General features: G+C 48.3%; 1 protein-coding gene across 1 annotated transcript; it reads right to left on the bottom strand.

Annotated features, from left to right (window-relative positions):
* Positions 1 to 7612: 7612 nt before the first annotated feature.
* On the bottom strand, positions 7613 to 11983 carry LOC103644073 (uncharacterized). The gene has a single exon (XM_008667266.3). The coding sequence runs from the start codon at positions 8441 to 8443 to the stop codon at positions 7886 to 7888; it is 558 nt and encodes a 185-aa protein (XP_008665488.1). The 5' UTR covers positions 8444 to 11983; the 3' UTR covers positions 7613 to 7885.
* Positions 11984 to 15215: the final 3232 nt, after the last annotated feature.

Raw genomic sequence — 15215 nt, 5'->3', positions numbered from 1 at the left:
ACGATCCTTGTGCTAGTGGGTGCTTGTGTGGGAGGTGGAGTGGGAGTGGGCGTGTGGGGCAGTAGGGAGTTGCCATGAAATGGCTTGGGGTGGGATGAGAGGAGGCCCTTGCCCCTCTATTTATAGCCATGGTGGGAGGATTAGGGGGAGGGATGAGAGGATTAGTGGGAGGATGAGAGGATTAGTGGGAGATTAGCATGGATTTGTCTTATATGAGTGTAATTAGCTTGTAGAGCTCACCGTATGACACCGGAGGCATACGTATACGTATGAGCATGAGGAAAGTTATGAAGAAAATATTTGTAGGGACTTGAAAAATGATTCTGAAGGTATTTCTCGAGAGGAAAATATCTGGACGATTATCGGTGGAATATTTGAGCAGTATTTCTGGAAAGAACTCGAGGGGTCGCTAGGGAAATATCTGTAGGATATTTTGAGGAGGATTTTGGAGAGAATATAGACCACTATTGTCGGCGTTTCGAGACCGGGGGGTCCCTGGGCCGACGAGTGAATGTCGCCGCGTGCCCCAGCCCAGATGGGTCGAGCGCGAGGGCGAGCGCGAAGGGGGGAGAGCGAGGCGACCGGAGACCGGCGTGAGAGAGGTGTGAATCCCGCGGCCTTCGTGTTCGTCCCGCGCCCAGGTCGGGTGCGCTTGCAGTAGGGGGTTACAAGCGTCCACGCGGGAGAGGTAGCGAGCGGCTTCAAGCGAGCGCCTGTCTCGTCCTCATCCCCGCGCGGCCAACCCTCTCTAAGAGGGCCCTGGTCCTTCCTTTTATAGGCGTAAGGAGAGGATCCAGGTGTACAATGGGGGGTGTAGCAGAGTGCTACGTGTCTAGCGGAGGAGAGCTAGCGCCCTAAGTACATGCCGTTGTGGCAGCCGGAGAGATTTTTGCACCCAGCTGGTGTGATGTCGTGGCCGTCGGAGGAGCGATGGAGCCTGGCGGAGGGACAGCTGTCGGAGCGGTTGAGTCCTTGCTGACGTCCTCTTGCTTCCGTAAGGGGGCTGAGAGCCGCCGTCGTCACAGAGTACGCGGGGCGCCATCATTGCCTATCTGGCGGAGCTAGCCAGATGGGACGTCGGTCTTGTTCCCTGCGGCCCGAGTCAGCTCGGGGTAGGGTGATGATGGCGCCTCCTGTTGACGTGGCTGGTCTGCGCCCTAGGTTGGGCGATGTGGAAGCTCCTCCGAAGCCGAGGTCGAGTCTGTCTTCCGTGGTCGAGGTCGAGTTCGAGCCCCTGGGTCGGGCGAGGCGGAGTTCGTCGTCTTCTAGGGCTGAGCCCAAGTCCGAGCCCTGGGTCGGGCGGAGCGGAGTTCGTCGTCTTCTGGGGCTGAGCCCAAGTCCGAGCCCTGGGTCGGGCGGAGCGGAGTTCGCCGTCTTCCGGGGCTGAGCCCAAGTCCGAGCCCTGGGTCGGGCAGAGCGGAGTTCGTCGTCTTCCGGGGCTGAGCCCGAGTCCGAGCCCTGGGTCGGGCGGAGCGGAGTTCGCCGTCTTCCGGGGCTGAGCCCGAGTCCGAGCCCTGGGTCGGGCGGAGCGGAGTTCGGCGTCTTCCGGGGCTAAGCCCGAGTCCGAGCCCTGGGTCGGGCGAAGCGGAGCTTCCTATGATGCCTTCGGCAGGGCCTGACTGCCTGTCAGTTTCACTCTGTCAAGTGGCACCGCAGTCGGAGTGGCGCAGGCGGCGCTGTCCTTCTGTCAGGTCGGTCAGTGGAGCGGCGAAGTGACGGCGGTCACTTCGGCTCTGCCGGCTGGGGGGCGCGCGTCAGGATAAAGGTGTCAGGCCACCTTTGCATTAAATGCTCCTGCGATTTGGTCGGTTGGTACGGCGATTTGGTCAGGGTTGCTTCTTAGCGAAGGCAAGGCCTCGGGCGAGCCGGAAATATGTTCGCCGTTGGAGGGGGGCCTCGGGCGAGACGGAAATCCTCCGGGGTCGGCTGCCCTTGTCCGAGGCTAGGCTCGGGCGAGGCGTGATCGAGTCGCTCGAGTGGACTGATCCCTGACTTAATCGCACCCATCAGGCCTTTGCAGCTTTATGCTGATGGGGGTTACCAACTGAGAATTAGGAGCCCTGAGGGTACCCCTAATTATGGTCCCCGACAACTATATTTTATTTGCTGATATCAACTCGCAAACAAACATTTTGAAACGAAATTTAAAATTCATTTTGAATTTAGAGCGAGTTTGAGAAAATTTCAAGATTTGAATTTTTGGGATGCTACATGCTCTAACATTCAGGATTGTTAGGACTCGGTCGATCCGTCTTGCGAGGGCACTCCAAACTTCGTGGAGGCCGATGCGGGCCTCTTCCGCTAGGCCAAGGAGTGAAAGAGTCTATGAACACAACGACCACGATGACGAGCGCTTTTGTCGTGTGGCGCACGACGCAAGTTGTATGGCAATGGCAATTGGGTACGACTACAGATCTATAGCCACACGTGTAACGGAGTGTCCCAAAATATGTGGATAACATGAAACAAAAAATGTGATATGATATCTACATTCTTTTAGCTTCTTTTCTGGCATTAGTTTTCCTTGATAAAGACAAGATCTAGATGAATGGAGTCACGTCAAACACCAAAAGTCATAGTGCAATCATCATGCCAAATCTGTCTACCAATCCGCCACAAAGATGAAATGTTTCAAAACGTCTAAAACACGTTTGAAGCGAACATCGGTGGTTGAATTGAATAGTTCGGCATAGCATGGGTTGCACATTGGACTAACGATGTACCTCCACTGCTCACATATATTAACCGCCATAAATCGACATCCTATCGATAAAACCAATGCCAGCAATGTATCACTAAAATCATAGCCGGAAATATGTTCGCCGTTGGAGGGGGGCCTCGGGCGAGACGGAAATCCTCCGGGGTCGGCTGCCCTTGTCCGAGGCTAGGCTCGGGCGAGGCGTGATCGAGTCGCTCGAGTGGACTGATCCCTGACTTAATCGCACCCATCAGGCCTTTGCAGCTTTATGCTGATGGGGGTTACCAACTGAGAATTAGGAGCCCTGAGGGTACCCCTAATTATGGTCCCCGACAACTATATTTTATTTGCTGATATCAACTCGCAAACAAACATTTTGAAACGAAATTTAAAATTCATTTTGAATTTAGAGCGAGTTTGAGAAAATTTCAAGATTTGAATTTTTGGGATGCTACATGCTCTAACATTCAGGATTGTTAGGACTCGGTCGATCCGTCTTGCGAGGGCACTCCAAACTTCGTGGAGGCCGATGCGGGCCTCTTCCGCTAGGCCAAGGAGTGAAAGAGTCTATGAACACAACGACCACGATGACGAGCGCTTTTGTCGTGTGGCGCACGACGCAAGTTGTATGGCAATGGCAATTGGGTACGACTACAGATCTATAGCCACACGTGTAACGGAGTGTCCCAAAATATGTGGATAACATGAAACAAAAAATGTGATATGATATCTACATTCTTTTAGCTTCTTTTCTGGCATTAGTTTTCCTTGATAAAGACAAGATCTAGATGAACGGAGTCACGTCAAACACCAAAAGTCATAGTGCAATCATCATGCCAAATCTGTCTACCAATCCGCCACAAAGATGAAATGTTTCAAAACGTCTAAAACACGTTTGAAGCGAACATCGGTGGTTGAATTGAATAGTTCGGCATAGCATGGGTTGCACATTGGACTAACGATGTACCTCCACTGCTCACATATATTAACCGCCATAAATCGACATCCTATCGATAAAACCAATGCCAGCAATGTATCACTAAAATCATTCTAACTATCGGAGAAAAGGTCTCCGGACGAAGGTCCAAGACATTAAAAATGGTTTCTAGTTGTTGTTATAGGGCAAGGAGATCGAAATGGTTTGAAGAACTTTGATCTTGGTCCACTGTCCCGCATCAAATTTCTTTGTCTAGCCAAAGGAGAGTTAAATGCAGATAATTCCAAAGATGATGAAAGTGGATTTTCAATGGCGACAATAGAAAGTATGAAGAACTTCAGTTAGATGTGGTGTTCAAAGAAAACCTCGACAAAGAGAAGACATGCACAATACATCTCATATAACAAATTGTTAGAAATATGCAAATATGAATCGCTACTATATATAAGAGAGGGGTAAAAATGCAATGTCACATAAGATTATATAGGAGGTCAACCGTTTCGTTTATTTATAAAATTTGCATGTGTCGTTCACATATGTGATCTAATAACCTCTAAAAGTATAGTGTTATTTTGAAGCTTCAATATGTGTTTATTTGTATCCCCTTTATGTTCTTTTGTATTTGAAGCTTTAGCCCACTTTAGTAAAAAGCTTGTATACTTCTTGATACCTCGGTAAATATATCAGTGCGTCAACAGGGTTTGTATTTCTATCGTACTTAAGCTTCCACATTTATATTGTTATCTTTGGTTGTGTGCTTTATCTTATTAGCTTAGTTTTAAGCTAGTGGATAGGTCTGGAACTTATGTTACAAACTACTTTTTGTGGTAGAGATAGAAACACTTTGATAAAATCTTGGTTGCATATATGAACGCCTGGTTATCCATTTAGGTTTTGTTCACGAGAAAAAGTAGTAGCTATATATAGATTAATGCAAAAAGTAGTTGTCCTAATTCCCACCCATCTTAGGCGTCGTCGTTCCCAACAATCCATTTCATTAATTTCCTTTGCATTGTTGTCTTTGTCTTGAACTAGATTGTTTTTAATAAAGAGATCCATCATAATATCCTCAAAGCCTAGCAACAACAAGGTATTCATTCTAGGCTGCTTGGCTTGAGCACCACTACTACTCCCTAGCAACCTTCTTCTAGTGCAATAATACACAACTTAGGCCTTAATTTGAACACTTTATGGAATATAACCAAGTTTGACCCCTTGTTGAACCTTTATACAATATTTATTGCACAATTATCAAGGGTATGCAATATACTTAATTCCATATTCATCACTTAGCGAACTTGTTAGACCTTAAACTATGTTGTCATTTAATTCACCAAGACCAACAAAAGGGCTAGATGAACTTACATTTTTTCGCCTTCGGCTATGAATAAAGGAATACATTTTTCACATAGATGAAGCTCTAAAGTAAATATTCCTACTAGGCATGCTAGTTGCAGTGTGTCGTTTCGTTGGTGTGAAGAGATGATAGGTATTTTTTGCCTTCGGTTTAAGGAAGTGAGTCACTCAATTCTAACTCGAAATCAAAAAAAAATGTTCCCATTCATAACTTTGAACAAAATTCCATTACAAATATCGTGTACAACTAAATCTTAAATCCATTCAGCTTCGAATATGTAGAATTGTTTGGATTCGTTGTCCGATGCTACATGTCCAACCCTTACGTTGTCACTGATGGGCAGGTGCTCAACAAGTTGTGAAGGCATCTATACAAATCAAAGGTTGAGTTCTAGCTATTATAAGATAGATTTAGCGAAACCTAGTGTTCAAAATCAACACCTCGTCATCAGCCGGTGCCAGATGATCCTTTTCTCTTTTTGTTGCCTCAAACATTTTTTGTTTGTGCACTTTCTACACCTGCAAGCTAGTTCCTCCATCTTCAATCAAAAAGTATAAGGCTTTAGAATATAGAAAAAGATAATATAAAAGTATACATAAAACAAAGAAGAGTAACCACTTTTCATATTGGCCCTGACATCTGCTTGGGCCAAGTCCATTCCACCCTTGTTCTAAATCAACGTGAAGAACCTTCATCCCACATTGGAGGAGTCATTCAAAGGGTGTTTAATATCTTTGTGAAATATTGAAATTAGTACAAGCTATAATTTTTAAGTAAGAGCAGTCAACCTTTTCCAAGATGCAGGCAACACTATAGGCGCTAGCCAAAGCGCAACAGCAACTGTTTGATTCAAGTATAGAGGATAAGCCATAAACTTCTCTTACCATCCAATTTAGTGGCCCACTAAGTCATCATATTTGAATAACATCTGCTTTGGCCACACACACCAATTGTAAGTGTTCGAACCTAGCTTCGACAAGTGAATTTGTGTGCATGTTTCAGGCTCCGGACGGTGTGCATGGTGGGTGCAAGATTTATATTGGTTCGGGCAGAACATCCCTACATTCAGTCTTTGACGGCTTGCACTATCAACACCCTGCTGATCAATGCTCGCTGTAGGGGTTACAATTGAACGAGAGAGGGAAAAGAACCCCCGCCATGGAAGTAGAATTATCCACCACAGCATGTTCCCAATGTTTGGAGATCTTACCCACTTCCAATCGAAGATCATCCACCATCTCCTTCATGAAAGTACGCTAATCTTCAACCACGTCGGCGTTCTTCTCTAGAGCCTGAACGCGGCGCTCCTGACGTTTGGTAAAGTCAGAGAACGCCACATCCCAGCGAGATTCTTGCTCCGCCATGCGCCGATCCCATTTAGCCTCATGCTCCGAGAACCGTCGTGAAATCTCATCCAGGATCACTTGCGTATCCGGATTCATGAGGATTTGGCGACGACAAAAACACGTAAGATGATTGTGGTGGGTTGAAGAATCCAGGACACACAACCTCACCTAGCCAAGAAAAGTTACTTCTGATACCAATTGTTAACACCACTCACACTCGTACGATAGAGAACCAGATCAGAGAAGAAGATGGGAAGAGCGAATGAAACTTGGGAAGAAAGAAGATAGGTGAATTATCTCATATTCCATAACTTGTGCCGTGTTCAAACACTGGTAAATACATCGCCACTTGGGTCGACCGACTACCAGCTCATGGGCCACACACACATGCTCACATGTTCACCCACTCAGACCCTGCAAGTTTAACGTTCCACTTCCGTGGCCTGCTTCCATGGCGTGGTTCGCTTGCTCCTGTAGCCTGTTCGACAAACATCTTCTTCCGGCTATCACGTGGTGCTCACACTATGGTTGGTAGAGACAGAGCTGACGGTGGGGCTCTAACCTCCCTATCGTTTCCGAGTTCATGAAGACTCACTAAAATTCTGGCTAAAATTTATAAAGTAAACAGTATAGTAGGAAACTCTCATATAATGTACCAGTTTAATTTAGTCTCTCCTAAGACCTAGTTTGGGTACTCTTGGATTGAAGTGATTTGGAGGGATTGAAGAGTGTTTAAATCCCTAATAGATCAAAAACTCCCCTAATACATCTCAATCCACTTTAATCCGTCTCATTCCTAGAGTACTCAAACCAAGCCTAAAAAAAGTTTAGGCTCCGTGACCGAGTCGCGATGCCCGGCAGGTGCGAATGGGATCGGACGACATGCTGGAGTCCATGGGCGAGGACGTGATCCATATCGGTGTTCCTCGTGGATCCCAAGAATCGGATCGGCACGGGGCCCTCGTCCCAGTCGAATCGTTGTATGTGGCTCACGTTCCCTGGCTCTCAAAAAGACGGCAAGGGGCCAGCTTTCCGCCTGTCCACTTCACACGCACACCACACAACAACTACACGACACGATGCTATGCATGTGCAGTGCAGACGGCGCCCGCAACGCACTGCATCTGCATGGCTCTCGATCCTGTAGTCCGAGAGCGATTCCTCGAGATATAAGAAAAGAGAAATACGGCAGACACCGTTGTGATGTCAGTTACGGCGAGAATCACCGGCCGGAGACACTTTCCGTCGCGCCAGATCTGAGCACTAGATAAATATATGTTTTTTTTCTTCACTTTAATTCACATCGAGCTACATGTAGCACTTGATTATGCAATTTACACGCCAACCGGGACCCTCCCCTCAGGCAGTAGTAGTAGTGGTGTAGTGCTAGCGGCAGATACCAGCATAGCATGCACCTTACTAGCCTCAGTGTGCCCCCATGTTCCAGTTCACCATAGCATGCGGCCCGCGTCCGTCCGTGCCAAAAACTTCACCCTGTGACATGAGTTCGTTCCATCGGGCAGGGCAGCACGTCCCCCCCAAGCCACCTACGTCATGAGCGAGGCCAGTCCCAGCAGGGGCGCCGGCGGCGCGGGCGCGGGAGCGACGCCGGGCCGCGGCTGCAGGGCGGCGAACGCGAGGCGGCGCAGCGCGAGGAGCCTGCGCGCCTCGCGGAAGCGGCGCGCGAGCGCGGAGGCCTCGGCGCCGAGCCGCGCGTTCTGGCAGCGCACGGCGAGGTCGTGCCGCGCCAGGGCCTGCAGCCGGGCCTCCAGCTGCTGCTTCTCGGCGCGGAGCCGCGCCGCCGCCTCGCGGAGCTCCTCCAGCCGCTGCTGCTTCCGCGCGCGCGACCGCTGCGCCGAGAGCCGGTTCGACACCTTGCGGCGCTGACGCCGGAGCCGCTCCTCGTCCTCCGGGTCCGCGTCCCTCGCCGCCTCGGCCTCGGCCTCGGCCAGCGCCGCCGTGGACGACGCGGCCGGCCTCGACGCCATCACCTGCTCCAGGCTAGGGCACGACTCGGGCCCCCACGGTGTGAACCCGCACGTGGTAATGTCCATCGTGCCGCAGCTGGACGACGCAAGGTCAAGTGCTTCCTGCACAGACAGCATCTCCTTCTCCTTCTCCCCCACGGTTGCACTACGATCTACGACTCTACGAGAGCAAGACGTACCCGCAATTCCAGAAAACTAGGTGAGGCGAGTAGAGAATCGGGGAAAAGGGAGGGACGATGAGGAAACGCCCGGTATTTATAGAGGGGGGAAACAGAGACCCCCGAGCCTGGCGTGGTCGGCCCCCACGTCGCTGAGGTGGCCCCCACCGTTACGTGGGGTGTCTTCCTTCCCGGGTGGGCTGATAGCCCATCTTTTTCCACAGGCCCGCTTTTACTCGTGGCAACCAAAGATTCAGCCGCCCGGCCGCTAGTATATTCGCGTCTGCTTATCCACCCCGCTTACAGCAGGTACGGGTACGCCCGCCCGCACTCCGTCCGATCCGACGGCAGAGGATGGTTCGGGCATCACTAACCGACGACGGATGGACGATATGGCGGTCATCGAGGAACACCACGGTATGGTCGGGCGCGCCGCGCTTTTCTCGTGTCCCTGCCCGGTGCCCGCTAAGGCTGGCTGGGTGGTGCGACGTGAGGAGGACCCCACGATACGACGAACGCCCCGCGCGGGTCCGCGGCCGACCGGGCGCGCGCTGTAGCTTAGCCACGAAGGAATGCTCCGCCGCGGCGCGTGCACACGTGCCGGGCTGCCGGGATCTCCCGTCCGGCGCCGCGGCGCGGGCACCATCTCGATCCGGGAGCTAGCAGAGTAGGCTGTCGACTGGGGCCGCGAGGTCGCCCGCGTGGCGGCTCGCCGGAACCTCGCGGCGCCCGGGCGCGCCACCTCGGAGCGCGCGGCGCAGTGGGGACTGGGGATGCTGTGGCGGATCGCAGGCCGCGTGCTTGCGTGTACACGTGTGCGATCCATGTACGGTGCTTGGCTCGACCTGCACCTGCACCTGCTGATGCGCTGCTAGCTGCATGCGAATCAATTGCGAGGCTGCGGCGGGGCACAAGTCACGAACGTGACAAATTTTTTTCATGCGGGCTGCAGCTTCGTCCATTGCATCCGGGCGGCTAGGCAACGCAGGTTCAAAAGCATCGAGCAACAACGTCGCGTTACACTGCACACCTACGTACGTAAGCTGATCGAAGCAGTCCGCACACGTATCTTAAAGCTGGACACTCCCTTTTGTTCCAAGTTGACGGGGACTGCTCACACTTGCCTGTTACGTGCGACCGCGTGTGTGGGGTGACTGGCCATCCATGCGTACGTACGTCCATTAACAATAATGACAGCGATCATCTTCAACACGTGCTGCGACCCGCATGCGTTGCGTGCCAAGAGACTGCTCCTAGCTGGCCGTACATGCCGAGAGTTGACAATGCGGAGACCGCGGACCGGGAAATATACCACTACCTTCGTTTTTATCTATCTGACGTGGCGCAGTTCAACTTTACACTAACGGACGACAGTACTATATAAATATTTGGTAGGAATTACAGTTGGCAGGCTTTATATCTTATACTCCTTTCGTTTCAATTTACAATTAGTTTAACTTTTTTATCCTAAGTTTCACCAACTCGTCTTATTAAAAATTTCATATTTGTTATTAATTTTTATTGTCATATCGTAAAACATATAATACACTTTAAGTATGGCTCATTTTCTGCAAAAAAAAATTGAATACGATGAACCGGTCAAACTTGATAAAAATGGAGGGAGTAGAATTTTTGGATGATAGGATCCGTTCAGTAATTATTATTTTTTTCACTATTCTCAGGACGAGGGATTGGAATTGATTGCGACCTATTCTCTGGTAACTTTCGTCTCTTTAGCCAATCCACCATATCCAGGATAGTTTGGTATGAATGGTATTCTTTTTAGTCTTAATCCATGATACTTCTACCATTGAATTAAATACCCTTATACTGTTAGGAGAATGCCCAATAGCCCTTGAGCATGGAAGGAATGATATGAAAATAGTGAATTTGCTTAATATGAGTAGAAGCACAAGGTAAAATAAGTGATACTTTATTGCTTAGTCTATCTTTGATCTCAACATCCGTGTTTAAAGATTATGCTTTCCGCCGAGACTTCTCTCTTCATACATTCACCCGTCAAATTTGTTGGCATTGCTATAGTCATGTTGCACAGCAAAACAAAAGGAAAGAAAAAGAAAATGCATTGGTTCCAACTTGGCGCGCCAAATATCATTGCATATCGACACTAGGTTACAAAGTGTACTAGAAAGAGAGAGTTAGAAGGGTGCACGACATAGGTCAGTGTCGTGTTGAACCTAGGCACGAGTGAGAGCCAGCACATGGACAATTAGAGAGGTGTAGGCTACAAAGTATGTGATACACGATGTCCTCTTGCTACTCATGAATGATGAACACAAGGGTGACAAAGGGTGACAAAAGGTTACAAGCTCAACACCAGTGAGCATCAAGTCCCTCTAGCCCCCCTCACCTCGTGGTTATGGTGAGAGTTCTATCCTAATGGTCCTAATCCATCCTTGTACTCGCCAAGAGTGAATTACCTAATGGAGTCTAAGCTCTAGAATCCTTCCAAAAGTCCTATAGTTCTAGATTAGAATTAGACCCCTAAAATGTTGCACGATCCCTCCCTTTTATAGTGGAAGGGAGGGGAGAGGTTGCATCAACCTCTAGCTAGAGAATGCTTCTGCTCGTTGCATTTAAAGGAGATGGGTGATGTTGCGGTCAAGGAAGCACATTGTAGGCTTTGTAGCCATAACAGAGGGTAACAGGTGTACCCAAAACCACCATGTGGTGCATGCCACTGTCCTTGTAGCCACACCAGAACGTGCCAACATACCTATATGAAATTATAAAGTATAGACAATTACACCATTTATCAACTACATCGTACTTAACGATGCGGGATCTAGTAACTATCACTATTATAAGATATATTTATCATTGCAGCGAGACATACTTGACACTGCGGCATGATGACCAGGGCATACATGATGAACGACTCCGATCCACCCAAGAAACAAGGTACGTAGGAGTGTAATTTGAACCTTTGTTGTGCAGGCATGTAACTTATTAGTTCATTTATTTAAACTTTAGCTCTAAAACCAACCGTAAAATTTAGAGAAGCAGACCAAAACAGGCCTAGTCTTATCTTTTTTTTCCGACACGCTTCGTCATGCCTCGCTGCAACGAAAGGTATTGTCAGTTTTTTTTAACCTGGCTGCAACGAAAGGTTTTGCATATATACGTCTGCTGATGGTGGGGTATATTATGCGAACCGCAAAAATTTGAGCTGTCTACGTACCATATTATGGATGCATCTATAGCAGACGTATATATATATATATGCACACGGCGGAGTTGCTTTATTAAAGATACAGCGTGCAAACCAGCCTTCGCCTTTGATCGATCTTTTTATCCTCATCGCGTTCACACATGCAATAAGGCTCGTGTTATAGGAACCAGGGTAGACATGTAACCAATTTCCAGTCGAGGTTCATGATTTTTACCCGCCTTTAGAATTTCTCTCTCCCACTCTCACACATACGAGTTTCCAGGGAAGCTTCTAGTTCAAAGAAATATAGGTGTTGTGTCTTTATTAATCTAGTACTGTAGTTTTTTTTGGGGGGGGGGGGGGGGGGGGGGTGTGGCATCATGTACCTTGTTTATTAGGTTCTAATGCAACTCAAGCTAAAAGGAACGGTAAGACCACCTCCAACGTTGAACCGTATAGCTCGTCCACCTCCACCTTCAGTGTACTTTGGGGGAAAAACGGCTCCAACAGCTCGTCCGATCCGTATGGGGTGAGTTCCAATACTTTCCATACTTTAATTAGTCTATTTTATTATGATATTGACCTCTTTTAATTATTGTAACCTGAAAACAATATGTATTATGACAGTATGAATAGTCTATGATTTTTAAAACTTTAAAAACCGACAAAAAATCGTTAAATAACTGAATTATAATATATAGGAGAGTTGGTTAGAGTGAATGATTAGAGACGTCCTGAATGTAGAGGGAAGTATCTTTTAAGATGGTGTAGTAAAATATAACAGAAATTACATACATAGGAGGACAATTGTGGAGGGAATAGTTGGAGATGGTCTAAGATCATGTTTTTCTCTGCCATCCAAACTTTTGTCCATTGGTCAGCGGTGGCAACAACTTTCTCGAGACCAGTTTTTTCCATAAAAGAGAACATGCAAACAGGCGATCAAACATAGTGTCGCCATTATATTATGCTAACCCGGGGTGTAAATTAGAGCATGCGTGCACGCACTACCAGCTGGTGAAAGGATCACGCAGAACGCCTCATATATACAAAGAGCATATACGTATACATACTAAGTACTACGGTATATATATACTAGAACTATAGATAGTCAAGTGGGTCGTGCTAAATGGACCAGCACAAAGCACGGTAGGATGGTAGTGCTTCAGCACGACACAGGTACGATTTATATAGTGTTAGTGACGGCACGACACATGCGTAATGTCATGTTTGGGGCCAACCCTGGCACAATGGGTTGCTGGCACGAGCAGATCACGATTAAGTGGTCGACACGATTAGACACGACTTAGACCAACCGGTAGTATATAGATGTGGTTGTGATGTGTGCATGTGATAGTGAATTCTGATTTGTTATGATCTTAAACATAATAAATTCACTTTACAATGATATAAATGTTCAAGTTTTAAAATTATATATATAATTATAAAGATATTCTGTATTTTTTGAGCTCTTAAAGTCAAATAGTGTCTGGTCAGGCACGAGCACTATTACGTGTTAGTGTCGTAAAGTTATGGCGCGACATGATTAGGCACTATAATGTAATATCTAGGTCGATAGTTAGACACTAGTGTCGGCACGACACTAGTGCTAGTGTCAATACCGTGACGGATGACCTGTTTGACCATCTATATCTAGAACTAGAATCGACCATGCACCACCACAGCTAGCTAAGTACATACATCGTGCGTGACTCGTGAGGTCCATACGACGACACGTAAAGTCTTGTTCGGTTATTTCTATATTACATGAATTGGATGTGATTAAAAAAGTTAGTAAAGATTTTGGTTTGCTATGTATTTAAACTCACTAAATCTTTTCCAATCCACATGAATTAAGATAAAAACGAACAGCACTGAACATGAGATACTATATATACACGGGATAGTTATACTGAGTGGATTACACACAGACAGGTCACAGGTGAACTGTGTACGCGTGCTGCATGCGTCCAGCTTTGCATGAGAGATCAAATAAACAACAAGTCATTAGGCATCCTTTCCGTCATCGAGCGAATGGACCTCTCTCTCTCAATCAATCGCAAGCGCTAGCTTAATTTCCCAGCCATCACAGTTCCGTCGCTGGGCTGTCTTCACCTGACCTGTCGACGAACAAAGCAGGCAACACAGGTGGTGGTCTTTGACTACTCCAAGCTTTAGCTCTGTCAGCGCGTACAGGTGTCTCAATGTGGTGCACTAATCGCCGCACGGGTTCTCGCTTTCGTCGTCGATCGACTCCAAGCTCGCCACCTGGACAGCGTGCAGGGACAGGAAAGGGGTCGGTCAAGTACTGGCTGAAAACAATGTTGTGGTGAATAATGGAGCTAGCTAGAGGGACAGCATCTGAAAAGAAGTGACAACGAAGGAATGCTACAAAGCGCGCGTTGTTCCTACGAAAGCCGCAAATTATATATGAGATTTGAGCGATGGTTGCTTATTGTGCTGCGCTTTTCGAATTATTTCATGCGGTACGGGTGTTTATTAGCGTTGTTTATTTGTTGGCGCTACCTTTGGGCATCGCTCTCCAGGATCCATAAGGTAGTCAGTCAGCTTGATTCGATTGATAAAATCTTGAAAGGAATTGTGTTCTTTTTTTTCCCGGATCTATATCCCATTGATTGATTTGATTCAAACAATACCAGCAATCAAAGCCGCCGCCGGCCGGTGATTAACAAATAAAGTGTTTGCTTCTGAGTTAACAGCAGTCATCACCATGCTCCAGGAACTACTGAAAGCCACTATCTTTAACCAGCGGATAACAACTCCGGCGTTAAAAAAAAGAAGAAACCAAGACGGCCGGGGGCGAGGCGAGAAGGCCGATCCGACGACCATGCATCCATTCCGGCCGCGCCAATTCCGCGATGTTTTCCAGCAGGCGAATTCCATCAGCCGCATGCAAAAGCGCTCTTTGGAGCAAGCAAACGACCTAAAGCGGGTTAGTGGATTGGGGCTCACACATGGGGTGTTCCTGTTCCCTCGGCACGGCAGCGATGCTGGCTTTGGCCTTTGGACCAGGATCAGAAAAAGGCCGCCTTTTTTTTTCTCTCTCTCTCTCTCTCTCTCCCTTTCTCCTTGGGTTCTTTTACATGTAGCGTCTGGATAGGCGGGCCAAAGGCTTGATTGGAACCATCGGCGGAGGCGAAGATTTCTGCGCGGATCTCGTGCGCCCCGCTCGGCTCGGCTCGGCGCGCGGATCTCGTTTTTAAGGTTGTTTGCTTTCGCTATGCCGCCACCTCCTTTTTCCCGTCCCCCCAGCCGCGATCGCCGCACTGCGAAGCAAGCCTGAGGGTGCGCGATCGCGAGCGCGAGGTTGCAGCTGCAGGCTGGCAGTGGCGGATGAGCATGCGCATGGCGCCATGGCGGAGGCGCATGGCAAATTGGCAATGCAAGGCCGCGGAGTCTTCCTTCCTCTGCTCGTTGCGGGCTGAGGTGATCAGCAATGCAAATGCAAGGCCGCGGCCAAGCGGATCACGGCAGGTATAACCATGGGATCCCGCGGCGTCACCGCACCACCAGCTGGTGGTGCTGGTGTGACAGCGGA

Source organism: Zea mays, chromosome 1 (genome assembly GCF_902167145.1).
Source record: "Zea mays cultivar B73 chromosome 1, Zm-B73-REFERENCE-NAM-5.0, whole genome shotgun sequence".
Lineage (NCBI taxonomy): Eukaryota > Viridiplantae > Streptophyta > Magnoliopsida > Poales > Poaceae > Zea > Zea mays.
Note: the sequence above shows the minus strand (reverse complement) of the source record. Positions and strands in the feature narration are given on the sequence as shown.